Raw genomic sequence first — 14,406 nt, forward strand, 5'->3', positions numbered from 1 at the left:
AATCCCACTGCACTTGTGCACGCAGGCTGCTCTTGATTCACCTTAAGCGATTGCTTCAAAAGGGAGTATTTGTGAAGCACAAGAAATATACCTTACTTCGACTACATTTTTATCCTTCCAGACTGCAGAGGGAGAGGTGTGAGTGTGCAGGTCCAACCCAGACGCCTGGCTCCCTGACAGATCCGACCACAGCTGCGAAGGAAGTGGTCACAGAGGAGCTATGTTGCCCCTTGAAGACTGATGAGGGATTTGGGCCACCTCAGCCATAAATCTCCCTTCTGTGTGTTTGGCTAAATATAGGCATGAGCTGCGGAGGACGCTTACTGCCTTTGCCTTCCACAGAGCTAGCACTAGCACTAGTGAACACGAGCTGAAGCCCATGCCCTGGTGTCCCTCCAGGGTGCATGCACGTGGTGGGTTGCTGTGTGCCTTCCCCAAGGGTTCCCAAGGCCCAAAGTCAGCCTCCTCCGGGCAGGGAAGGGTGTCCCGCTGTCCCCCATGCTCCCTGCAGCTCCCTACAGCAACACACAGAACCGGTCTTGCCTTAGAGGATTTCCAGAGAGCTTCCATCACTTGCCGTGTTTCTTCACTGCCCGAACAAGCCCTTTCTGGACACCTGAATGCCTACAGTTCCCGGTATCAGAATCAGAATCTCCATGGATAATTTGAATAATTATTTGAATTATACTGGACATTTGGATTTAGGGAGCATTCTCAAAATGCTTCTCCCCCTTCTTTGCCTTCAGTTCCTGTCCACAAGAAATATGTATATTTACTCCAAGACCCAGGATTCTACGGATTTAGGCTCCAGGCCACTCTCATTTTGGAATGATCTTCCTTCTTGCCATTTGATGCTGTGCACAACTTTCCATGCTGGGAAGTCCATATTTCAAGACATTTTCTGTCTCAGAAAATTCTTCTGTCTTCTAGCTACACTGCAAGTGATGTCTGCATTGCTGGAAGTTCAGAGCAGACGTTCAAACCGGTAATTCTGTGGGACCTGGCTCAGGATGCCAAGAGCACACGCTTCTCACCAGTCCAAGAAGCACGAGCTGAGATCCCACCCACATAAAACAGCCCGCTGAGCTCAGCTACGCCTCACTGGAGACATCTGTTACGCCCCAGTGAACTTTACTGGTTTAATACCCCTATAACGCCATGAACACGTCGATTTCAAGTGCTTACTTTATTACCACTGTCTGAGATCACTGTGTCCTGCTGAGTCTCAATCTCCATGGGGCTACTGAGCAACACATCCTCTTCTATACTAGCGTTTGCCTCACCCATTGTCCTCACAGAAACTGTCATTTGTGGAGGCTGCCCAAATTTTATATTCTTGGCCAACTGTTGCTGAAAAACAAGAAAAGAAAAAAAAGGTATTTATATTATGAGCAAAACAAGCCAAGTCTAGCACGCACCCCTTCTCCACGTGAAAGCTGCACAGAAACACTCATGGCGACTTCTGACCCCGGACGAAAAGATCAACTTGAGGCTCACATTGCTGCAACACAGTGGCCACCCCCTCTTCTTTCTCCCCGCAAAGTGACCAAGGTCAGGAATTTACTGCATGACTTCTGATTTTGGATGATCAACTTGAGTTCTCATCAGTGTCGTGAACTTTTGAAAACTTATTGTGAATTTTGAAACATTCCTTCTCTTTTTTTAATCTATGTCCTAGATTAAGACTTTGTTTATACAAGCTAATTATGTGAAGCCTTACTGTTGCAAAGAAATAAGATCATGAGCCAAGTGTACACTGAGAAGCTAAAACAACCCCAAAATGCAACCTTTTTCTTCTCCAGCCCCCAAACCCTGCATCTCATGCATCTGTAGTTCTTAAAGAACTTACCCTAATTGTAAGGTTTAGTCGTAAGTTTTACATGTTAAGGAGTTGGCATAGAGGAGGCAAATTCTCAAAGGAGGGGAAACCCAGCTTCTTTTAGATGCTTGATCTCATAGGAACAGCGCACAAACTCATGTCTGCTCATGCTCACGTGCACTGCCACGTCACGGCTTTTGCACAAAGAAGTTTACGCAGGGGACATGCAGTAGGCGAACGGATAAAAGAGCTTTCCCACCATTTACGTTTCCTTGTGGAAGTAATCTTCTCTCAAGAGTCACAAGAAAGTACTCTTGAATTATATCAAGCGTAAGATGAGTAAAATAAGTAGGATATAATATCCGTCCTCTGGTAGGTGAATTGGAGAAATTACAGCCCTGGATACTGCAGGGACACATACCATACAGTCTTTGAAAGTGAACTTTTTGCAAAAGAGTTACAAGAAATTCTCCAGAAGGAGCAAATTAAGTAAGAAACATTTATTGATAGATTTTTTTCCTGAAATATTTCAGGGAATCATTCTCAGTTAGAAAGGAACCGTGGGGTTATTTTCCTGCTTTACTCTCTTTCAAGCACAGAAAATTCTCCAAAGGAGAGCTCCCATTTCTGTCTTGTGTTACTATGAACACCTACAGCTCAGCAACACTCAATTCAGCTGTGCAGCTTCTATTCAGTGGGAATGTCAGGTACGTAGATGGACCCCTGACACGAGTTTGCCGCTGAGAACTGCAGAAGATCGGAGTAGATAGCATGTAAAACAAAGATTTCTTTTTTTCCTATAGCACAGAATCAGTAGCATGGCTTAGGTGAGCAGTTGGCAAGGGAAGATATGCTTTAGTAGCAGCAGATGGACCTCTAAAAGGATTCAGGTCCGATCAGTCTTGCTTGCCACCGTTGCCCCATGGACTAGACTCTCATATAAACTTTATCCATATTACCCCAAAACATTACCAGATTTCTGTATTGAACTATTAGGACAAAAAGGACATGCAGAGACTCCTCATAATCAGGTTATTAAATTAGAATAGTTTTTCTCAGTCTCCTCATTGAGTTACACATTATTTATGCCCATTTGGATTTTGGCAGAAAGGAATTTTTGGCAGAAATTCATCTAGTACATCATTTTGGCACAGTGGGCAGTTTTGAATGGCAGAGTTTTATTCCCGCCTAGACTACTGGCAGTGCACCCACAGTCTAACGGCAAGGGTTTCACCAAGTCCTCCCAAGCTTTCGTGTTAGCAGTGCAACTCTCTGACTTGAAATCTTATATGTTTCCACTGCATAAATGCGAGTTGGAGAGAGCAAACAGGTCTGTAGTAGAGAGTATGAAGGCTGCAATTCTGCTCTATTCCTGCAGGTCCTCTGATGCTAGTAGAAAATGACTTCAGAACAGCTTCTTAATTTGGTAACGTGTTTTCTAAGTTGAGGCTGCTCCTTTCTTCTTACAAAAGCCATATTCCTAGACAAATAGTTCTCCCGGGCAGAAAACTGGAACTGTCAGCATTACCTGAGCAGCTACCCAAGAAACTAAGGATTTGTGCATCTGTTCCATGGTAAGAACATGCACGCATGTACATACTGCTTGCAGTGTGTTGTGGAGATAGGGATGGTGTGTTATTCTCTTGATCTACTGATCAAGTTCTTGATCTACTGTGGGTGCAATGCACAGTGGGAGTTGTGTGGTGATGAAGCTACCGTGGAGGATGGAGTGTGCTTTAAAAAGAATGGCCTTTTTAATTGTCATCAAGGATGCTTGAAGGCTCTGCTGTAAAAAAGTGTATTTGTGTATATAAAAGTTTAAAATGTTATTTTCCTGATATTTCCAGGAATTAGAGTATCCTCAATATTTATGGACTGTAGACAGGGTTTTTTTTAAATTACTTCAAAGTTTTAGAAGTTTATTTGCTCAGACTTGCATGAATTAGTTTCACTGCTGAAGCAGAAACTCTAGTAGCCCTCACATTCCCCTGGGACAGAAGACTCTTTCCTGTATTATTTATTTATTGAAATTTTTTTTAAAAAATTAGCTTAAGTGAACGCCACTAATAGTTTTCCATTGGCCAATTTCTTTCAGTGCATTCTAATCTCCAAAGCTGATGCTGAATACCAAATGTAAAAATCTCACATAGCTTATTGTTACCACTGAGCAAATTTATTCTTATTGCTTTCAAAGAGCAATGTAAAACCTGCTCCTTGTTCTTTTTAAAAATGTGCTGTAACTACAATGCAATTATCCTCTCTCAAGAAAATTCATACAGATACATTCTCTACCTGGTCAATCATAAAAACCCTAAAAATGCATCATCCCTGAAAGAAAAGAAAAAACCCACAACTTTTACTTGGAAGAACACACGCAGTCTAACCCAGAGATGGAGAAATACATCAATTTAAGTTGCAAGGCCATTGAGAAGAGGCCATATTCCTTGAAAAGGAGCATCTGCTTTAAAAGTCTCAAAAGTTTCAGTTAGACATATATTTCTGAACACAAAACTGTAAATCCTCTGTACTTGAGAATTCCTTATGCTGACAGCATGTGGATGATGGTTGCCTAAGGAGGATTATTTGCAACTATGGTCATTAGAAGTTGCAGGCATGACATTTTGTTCTTCTACAGTCATGCACAGAGTGTTTAAATACCCTTTTGGACATCTCCATGGATGCATATTGGTACCAGTTAAATGAACCTGGTCTCTTTTGGTTTGTGCAAGAAGGCTTGTAATTTAGCAGCCAGAAATCACCGTCCTGCTCCAAAAGCTAGCTGTCAGCTAGAAGCAGAAGGGAAGAGATGAACGTTTCCTGCCTGCACCTTCCACTTCCAGCCTTATCAACTCCAGTGGGCTTTCCCAGTCCCTCAGTTTGCAGCCAGTGGACAGGTATTTCCACAGGACTTACAAATCATTCTCAGCACCAAAACAGCACGGCTACCACGTCTGACAATTATACCATGAAACAGCAGCTGGAGGGACCACACACACAGGGGAGCTTCAGAAGGGGATCATCAAGCTGTGTTCCAGACCAGGTTTACCTCATCCCCGCATTTTTTCTGTGAGATTCAAGAGGTGCATGGGAGTTTGCCTACTCACACCCAACCCGGGTGGCTACCGGTGCGGTGCCATTCAGCGTGAGGTAAGGGGCAGGGCTGCACATCTAATAAAGGCAAAAAAATACTGGGAATTTAGAAAAAAAATTAAGTTTGTACTCATCCAGTTTTTATAATCTTCCTCAGTAGCTGGACCATGACACAGGCCCACTTTTATTTAATGCAAAATAATTTGCTAAAATGTGATACTATTTAACTGACATCTTTACACCAGCTTACCATTAATAACTTCAGAAATAAAACTCCTAAGTTAAATTGCTCTGCATTGGTTGGCACCTGCAGCAAATTAAAAAGCTTAGACTTTCAAAGCACTCTTTGTGTTTGCATAGGAAATGCCACAGAACAAACTTTCCATATTAACCGGCAGAGAGCCCAGATCGGGCTGTACATCTCCTCTTTCGCTCCAATTTGGCTCCCCTTCTGTGTACACCCCTGCTTGCGTGCATGCTGGATTCAGCCCCCTGAAACCACATCATTCTTACGGCTCCATGCCTGGAGTGAATCCAAAACCGGATCCACTGAGCTGCTTACTCTGTTCAGTTAAAAATCATTAAACCAGAGTGTGCTATTTCAGCTGATTCCATTCAAACGAGTCTTACAAGAAATGCTGGTCATATTTTGCCTTCAACTCAAATACCTATTTTTCATGTCTGTTTGCAATGCCCAGATACATAAATAAATGAAATTATGTTTTCACACATATAATTGTGAAATAATTACTTAATCAATAATACTTGTCCTAAGAAGAGCCATACTGTTGAAGTTCCACTTGGTCCTGTACAGTCTCTCACAGTGACCCAAAAATCAAATGCCTTGGGAATAAGTAAGAACAGGGCGAGCCCATACTGAGATTTTCCTTGTAAATGCTCCAATGATTTGTGGCATCTGGGGACTTTTGGAGTCAACAGCCAGCTGGGAACTTTTCTTTCATGAATTTGTTTCATTGCTCTTTGAACTTTTATAAATATTTCACAAATAACAGCGCTGTATGACAATGAGTTCTACAGACCAACTATGCATAAAGAAGTATATTTGTTTTGGTTTGAAAGTGTTACTAGTTTCAACTGATGCTCATGTGTTCTCATGCTGTGAAAGACTGAGTAATTGTCCTGAGTAATTGTCCTCTATTCATTTTCTCAATTCCACTCGTGATTTCATGCATCTCTATCATTTTCTCTCTCTTATCATTTCTTTTCTAGGCTGAAAAGACAGTTTACCTAACTGTTCTTTCTATGGAAGTGAGTCAACTTCTTTATCCAAACAGGAAAATCTGCAGCATATCTAAACAAGCAAAACACCCCACATAAGCAATTTTTTTTTTTTTTAATCAAAGAGAGAGAATAAACTGGAAAGCATCGTGTGAGAAGTTATATTGGTATAGCTGGAGGCTTTAGAAAGTAAACTAGCTGTAAAATTAACATGTAAACCTACTGAAAAGGAGGAAAATAAGAAGTATGACCACAGGTGTTTTGGATATAAGATGCAGGGAGGGAACTATTCCACTCTCCATTGCTGGAGCAGCACGTGGTTTGGGGCATTACACCTCAAGAAAGATTTTGGGAGAGTCGAAAATAGAAGAATGGTGAAGAAGCAAACTGTATATGGATCTCTAGACATATGTATTTGCAGCAAATCCAGATGCAAAAGAAGATTTTGGTATACAGTGGCAATGGACCACTTACAGATGCTCATGTGTTAACAGCCAGACTTTCTGGAGAAGCCTGAAGATACTTACAGGATCTGTGGGATTTGTCATCTGAGTGTCTCCTTGCAGAGTACCAAAAGCAAAGCAGATGTGAGTAAGGAAAATGGAAGCTTATTTCCAGGGCTTAATATGATCATAGGAAAAAGGGGGTCTGCCCCAGAAATGCTAGAATGGTTAAGAAAAAATGATAAATTCAGTTTATAAAGTGAAAACAATTGTCAAATGAGAAGAAAACAATTAGGCTGCAGTGGCACTAGAAAATATTGGCTACAAAGAAATGAATTGTAAGAAACACAAAGCTGGGCAATCATGCAGTGAAAATTCACTCCCAATTCTATAAAATGCAGAGCATCAAGTTAAAAGATAATAGCTTTGAGATTTAGCAAACAACTTCGTAGCCTTGTTGAGATCTGGGCCATATCAAACAGAAACAACAATGGGAATGGCTGCTAGAATACAGATGTGCAACGCACAGTAGGGGAAGCACCGGCTTGGTCATTAGCTAAGATATGTTAATGACTAAAAGAAATGGCATCCAAAACTGAACAGTCATTAGGTCTGACAGGAAGAAAATTATTGGGGACATTCATCATTACAAAGCCAGGGAAATGTGAATTTAAAAAGTGGTCCTTTAGAATTTGACCAAGAAGTCTGGATTCTCAAGACATGTTTTATCATAATTAGTATCTGTGTAATAAATGGCTGTTTTACAAATTTACAGAGCAGAGGGTTTGTTTATTTTAAATCTCGTGGCCACATGAAACAGAAAAGATGTAGCCCAGTAGTTCCTAAATGCAATAAGCCATATGCCATATCAACCTTTAGTATTTCTTGCAGCTGACTGCCACAGCTTCATGGTTGCCAGATGCCCCGAGATACTTTCAGTGAAGGCAAGAGGTGGAGATGAAGCTGTTCTCCTGCCTCCACAGTGCCACACCACGGTACTGTCACAGCAAAACGGAGATAATGGCTTAGATGCATCAAGATACTAACGCTCAAAACAATTTTCCATTTTACTTGCTACAGTTTTTGTGGGTCTGAAACAAAAACTGTCTTCTCTTCATTTGCTGACCGTTTCTGGCAAATGTCAGTAGTAGGAAGAAGAGACACAGCTGCAAAATGCGAGGAAGTGGATCTAACACACTTTGATGCAAGGAAAAAAAACCCACTAACTTATGAAAGTTTCTTCTAGGTTTGTTCTGACACACGGCTAGATTTAGATGTTAAACATTCCTTGTGTCTCATTCACAGTTCTGTATGAAAAGTAAAGCACCAGATCCCAAGGAACTAAATGAGTTCAGCATTAAGAGTACCAGTACCTGGGTACCATCTCTTCGTGGGAGCAGGTTCAGGCTGGCTTTCTACACTGCATCTTCAAAACTAGATAATGATAAATCTCAGCAGATCCAAAGGACAAGGAAAAGACTGCTTTTACAACAGCAGATGGCTTGAGCCAACACAAAATAACTTCAAGATACACAAGGGCTATTGGAGGTTAACAAGAAGTCAGGCTTTTCTCAGCCTGATTTCTAGCACACGCTAAAACCTTTGAACATGACCAAATCCATTTATAGAAAGCCTGATAAGATGAATGCTGCCAATCTGAAAATCAATAAAAAGAAATGAGATCTATTCTAGAAGGAACTAATTTACCTCGCACGCATAATCAGAAAGAGAGAATTCCTACAATAAGAAGCTGAACCAGTGCATACGCTGGCAGCTGCCCAGGCTGCTACAAAGTTTTGCACCATTACACAACATTTTTTGTGGGTTCATCAACACTCCAAAGCCAGCAGAAATGCAAGGCGAGAAGGGGGAAACACTTTGGTGGTCAGCAGAATGAGATCCAGCACCATCAGTATTAAATGGCTTGCATTTCCATTCTGATTTCAAAACCCTTTTCACCATGCTATCAGTTGGGCTTGTAAGCACAGTGCCTCTTCCAGAAAAGATTTGAGTTTTCCAGGAATGTTCACTGTACCACGCCCAAAAAAATCCTGAAAAAGGTTAAAGTCTGCAGAGCTTTTGATCTCTGTTTGGAATACAGCGAGTTCAGAGCCAGCACAGGGCACTGAATCCTGGCAACACTTCTTTACCGAGGGGCATCTTGCCAGGCAAATGGAAACTGGAAATGCTGTGCTTCCACCGTGACATACAAGCCTGGGCAAAACCACAGTAACGTTGGTGGCGTAGCAATGACCTTACCAGGAGCTGGTTTTAAGGAGCAGAGTGCTCTTCAGAAGAGATGACTGTCTCCTCTTGTTCCAGCACTTGAAGAAATGCAGACATTCCCAGTGGGAGTGAGCTTGCAGAACGGGAATTCAAAGTAGGTACAAGCTTCTGATAACTGGAGACCGAGTATCAGTGTTTTCTGTGACTGCAAAATCACGCAGCAAACACAGTCTCCTTTTAGAATACTACAGCAGAAAAGAAGGATGGGGTATGAAATGCATAAAACCTTCGGACAGGAACGATAGTCCAAATAACTGGTCAGATCTGGGACTCAATTCTAAGGTCAGCCTGAAAATGTGCAATGGGATTTTGGCATGATCTTGTCCTAAAACTGAGGGAACAGTTGCAGAAATCATGGCTAGGGAAACGGGGACAGTTATGTGCTGGGCAGCAGGTTTTGCAGATACAAGAGGTGGCCCCTGGGCTTGTTATAAGGAGCCTTTCCATGGGGTTATGAAAAAAATCCATGGACATTTAGATGAATATATAACTTCTGTGTAAATATGTAAATAGTTAAAAGTGTCATTTACAATCTATTATGCATTTGCTTTCCGATTGAATGGGTTGCTCTGGATATCATCAGTAGAGTGGGAGAAGCTGAACCGGGGATGTTGTTACAGTCTGGGTTGCAGCTATATTAAAATGATAAAAATGAACCACTGTCCTTCAATTCTAAATAAAAAGGTAAGCACACTTTTGACATCAAGCAGTTGAAACAACGCTCCCCCTTAAAATACATGCAAGTAACCACACCAAAAAAAGGCTCACGCCAAGTTCACACGAGCAAGAGCACATCACTGACTAGCTATTTCGTGACTTTCAAGGGTGATAATTTTTGCTTTAATTTTCTTGACTTACTATTTGCTTAGTGAAGATGGTTGTTAGCAACTGCAGTAACTGTACTTTTTATCATGTCTCTGAGTTTAGTGAAGGCAATAATTTCCACTGGAAATTTTAAGGTGAGTTTGGAAATGGGAGAAGCCACCCCTACAAAGTGAAAAGGTATTCAGAGAAAAGCTAAGGTACTGAAGCCAAGACAGGAGATCCAGGAGATAGGGAGGGCACAGCTCCCTGCAGAAGTCAGTGAGCTTTGTATCCAAGGGACACTCAAGCATCCAAGGTCCAACTACTTCACATCTTTGCCCACAGTTAGCAGTCATTTAAAATATAATGGTTTCTAGCCTGGAAAGCAGCATGCATTGAATCTACCTGACCCAGGGAAATTTAAGCTGAAAAAACAGCACAGAGAAATTGGAGCTGTCCTAGTGTGGTTTCCACTTCAAAGTTCATCCACAGTCAGCACAGCCAACGCCGTTCAGGTGCTCTGTCTGCTGACAGCGCCGTGCAGGAAGAAGGAACAATTTCATCCTGAATGTCGGATCTGTCTGCTGTGCGTGATCTCTCACTCACCAGAAAAGATGGACCGCGGGTAGACTTCGGAGGTGAAAGAAATCAATGGTATTTTACTAGCCAGCTACAGGGTAATGGCACCTACACAGCATTAAAAATTTACCAGCATTTTGACAGGACACGTCAGCATCCTGAGCTATAAACTGAAACGTGCTTCTGAAGGACAGCTCTAGATAGACATAGAGCTGGGAATCTTACAGGTGTACAGGAAGTAAAGCAAAAAATTAGTTAGAGCACTAATGGGACAGAGTTCTGGAGACGAAGGAAAAGCAGGTCATGTAAAGCTTTTTAGAAGCAAATACCCAAATGTGTGTTTATGTAGTTACTTATGTGCTGTTTGCTTTGGAGAGATAAACACATCCACCTTTCATGAGAACCATTGAAAGGACAAGGAGAAAAAGGAGAAAAAAAATGTAATACGTTCAAAAGGTTAATTAAATCAGCTTTGCAAAGAAGTCTCACTCTGCATGCCATTCCCAGCCACCAACACCACCCTCATTTTTTCCCTCAGTATGGCATCTGTAGGACTCAGGCATACAGATCAGGGTATGCCAAAACCATGAGTTCAATTCAGATGAGTTCCACAAGATGCAGACATTTCTGCAGATTTGCTTGCAGCATCACTGCCGTACCTTTCAAGACCAAAACCTAGATCTGCTGCAGATTACCCGAATTATTTACATAGCTTTTGGCCAGACAGCTTACATGGCTGAGAAACTGCCCCAAGGCTATTGAAAAAGCCTTCATCACCTTTATCCACATTTAACACATTCTGGAGACCATTTTCTACCACATTTTAAATATTTTTCCCACTTACAATTTCTTACCTGAAGAGTTTTGACTTTTCCTAAAACGTTCTCCTGTGACATTGCTTGGATGGCCTGTTCACTCTCTGTTCTCCCATCAGGTATAAAAATACTGTCATGGGAAAAAGCTCGACTGCCCATAGAATAATGGGAGGACCTGGAAAAAAAACCAGTTAAAAAGTAAATAAGCACAGCAATTAATTTATGAGAGTGACCCTTCATATCATAGCTGCCCTGCTGTATAGATCTTCCCTCCCCCCTGCCTTCTACATAAAAGGTTTGAACATTCTCAGAAGAGAGGTATCCAAACATTTTCTGTTATCAAAAGTTTAACGGAGGTACACGATTCCTTCACACACAGCTTTCCTCCTTGGAAGGACATAGAGTGGGGTGTTTTTAATAGGCATGTTGAGAAGGTCAATCGCTTTTCCTTAGAAGTCTCAAATCTAAATGTTACTTTTAGGACAGAGGGTAGATGATGACGATGCGTACGTTACCACACTGCATCTTTGAGAAAGCCTGCATTCGTGCTTAGTCCCCGTGCTTGGGACCTGCTGCCATTTCTTAGCCAAAGACAGACAGCAGGTCCCAAGCAAAGGTAGCAGCTACCTCGTTTAGCTGATTACTTAGCTGTTCCTGTCACCACGAGTATGATCATACTGACAATAAAATGTTATCATCAAACCCCTGAATTGATACAAAGCTTATTACGCCATCCCGTGTGGGTTTGATTAGCAACAAGCAGCGAGAGATGCTCGTGTGTTACTGCTAAACTAGATACCGATGCCAAGGAGGAGAGTGTGTCACGAACAACCTAGTTATACGGCTGCTCTAAATCCATGGGCAAAGGGACTAAACAAAAAGTGGTTTAATTTACTGGAGATTTTAAAGGCTCATCAAGAAAACAGAGAATTAAAAAAAAAGGTTTACAGGTCGTTACTTTGGGGCTTGGGGGGCATTCTGGGGGAAAATGTTTGAGATGATTGAAAGTTATGTTTTGTTTCACCTAGAATATTTTATGGTGAGTGGAAAGCCAGTAAAATACAAACATGACAAAAGCCACAGTAGAATAAAATTGAACTGAGGGGTCTCCTTTTAATAACCTATTGGCAACTCTATGGAACCCATTTACAGCTTCAGTAACAAACAATCTGGAGAAAAAAAATAGGTACTTTTTATACCAATCTAACTAACGCAACCTTCTACGTGTGATAAAAACATTATAAACAACTACTTCAGCAAAACCAAGAAAGATGATACTTCCAGAGAGAGGGATAAGTAAAACAACAAGAAAAATTAAAGCCTCACATATTTAAGAAAATCAGTATATTATCTTTTTCTCCCTTCTAAAATGTGCTAATTTTTTATAAATTGCTCAAAATATTTCTATTTGTACTTTGAGGGGGGGGGGGAAGTTTGGAATGTATTTATTCCATGTTTATCTTGCTTTTTTCCTGAGGTATGGAAATAATCTTTTTAAGTAAAAATGAAAAATCTTTTCTTACCAAGAAAGAATGTTATATAGGGTTACATTAACCTTTTATAACTGATTAAATGATAGGCTATTCTTGACTTTTATAAAAAAATTTCTTACAGGTAATGTGAAAATAATAGAAAAAGAGCCACCCACAACCTCTTACTCTCTCTAGTTTATATTTAAAATACATTTGCACTCACAAAATAAATCATCCAAGCTTTTGGGGAGAACACACACAGCTCTCTATATCATTTCATTCTCCATGCAAGCACAGACTAACTGAAAAACTATTTTTTTACCCAAAATTAATATTTGAACAACATGCTTCATTTGAAACAAACCAGCACACAATCAAGCAAAGAGCTGGTCAATATTTCATAGCATTTTGTGCCGTCAAAGAGACGGAACATTTAACTGATACTATATTCTATTTTAGATTTCTTTTTTTAAATAAAAACCACAACTTGATTGCCTTTGGCTACTAAAGGTAATACACCTTCTTTTAGAAACCTTTTATTAGGGAAACCATAAAAGCATATTTTTAAATCCTCTTCTAAAAAGGTTTCTATACCGAATCATCATGACTCAGCAGAGCTGCGGTAAAATTGCGTGGCATTGGAATATATCTACCTTCCTTGGCTGTCCAGGAATCAGCCCAGGAACCAGAGTTTGAGAAATGCCCCTTAAACAGAGACAAACTCCTGGCAGGCCTGGCTTGCAAAATGAGTGGTTTGACATGGAAGCTGAGCGAAAGTTGGCTTTTTTCATATAACCGTGTAGGTCTGTTTGAACTGAAAGCTCCAGCATTGCATTCAACAAGCCGGGGGGGAAAAGGCTGTATTCACAACCAAAACTGAGGGGAACATGCAAAATTTGACAAACCAGCCCATGCCAACCCCTCCTGCATTTGCCTGGTTCAACATGTGAAACTGCTGCAGGTGCAGAAGGCAAGGCCAGTGGGAATTTATCGTTTACTATTTACCTTTGAGCTGAGAGATCTGCTGAGGACGCATAATCCAGGTCACACTGTGCTCCAGAGAGGATCCTCTCTCAAAGATTCTTCCAGCAATACTGTGGCTCAGATACTTACGGCTTTTGTCTCACAGCTATTCACCGTGCCTACCACCCCATCCTCCCCTTTTACCGTCCAGTGGGTTGGCGTTCTCACACTTAAAATTAGACAGCTCATGTTTATCCCTATTGTTTGTAACAACTAATTAGTAGGCGAGGGTTGCAATTCAGGCACCAAAGAGTTCAGTGACTTGTTTGCAAGTCGTTCTTGACCTTACTAATGAATCTGTTAATATTTAAGTCGGGAACAGCCAACCTGCAGTGTTTGAACTGCACAGGGTTTGCTAGCAGTTCAACCCCCAGAACTTCAGCTGACCAGCAGCAGGGATGCTCTGGCAGTAGGAACTGCCCGATAATCTGAGCCCCTGAAATGGCAGAAAAGAGCAACTGTTGAGGTCCACCAGCTGGTGGACTGCCTAGGACATGGCTGCGGATGAAGATCTTCCCCACGCTGCTACAGAGCTGAGGATACCTTTAGTGATCTAGTCTCACCTCCTGCCTGTGAACTAATCCCATGGATCTCCTGACTGTTTGAGATACACAGTACACCGGCTTTTGGCTATGTGCAGATTTGGGTTTATGGCTAGTGTGATCAGACTTGTTAAAATGTCATTTAAAGCTCCCTTTGGGACACTGGGTCATGTGAAACATCTTGGGAGCTTTGTGTGACCTGCAATCATAAGAACATCACCACTGGAAGTCCAACCCTGCCTCTAAGTGCCCGCAGGGGTACCGATGCCGCGTTAGGACCATGCTAAGCACGTG

General features: G+C 41.5%; 1 protein-coding gene across 1 annotated transcript in view; it reads right to left on the reverse strand.

Annotated features, from left to right (window-relative positions):
* Nucleotides 1-14,406, reverse strand: part of KIAA1211 (KIAA1211 ortholog) — a 42,141-nt gene that overhangs the window by 14,102 nt on the left and 13,633 nt on the right. Inside the window, exons 2-3 of the mRNA XM_009575587.1 lie at nucleotides 11,115-11,250; nucleotides 1,186-1,350 (exon numbers count right to left, since the gene is read on the reverse strand). Coding sequence (XP_009573882.1) covers nucleotides 1,186-1,350; nucleotides 11,115-11,234 — 285 coding nt within the window. The 5' untranslated portion in view covers nucleotides 11,235-11,250. The remainder of the gene's footprint in view (nucleotides 1-1,185; nucleotides 1,351-11,114; nucleotides 11,251-14,406) is intronic.

The sequence above is a fragment of the Fulmarus glacialis genome, unplaced genomic scaffold (assembly GCF_000690835.1).
Source record: "Fulmarus glacialis isolate BGI_N327 unplaced genomic scaffold, ASM69083v1 scaffold7354, whole genome shotgun sequence".
Lineage (NCBI taxonomy): Eukaryota > Metazoa > Chordata > Aves > Procellariiformes > Procellariidae > Fulmarus > Fulmarus glacialis.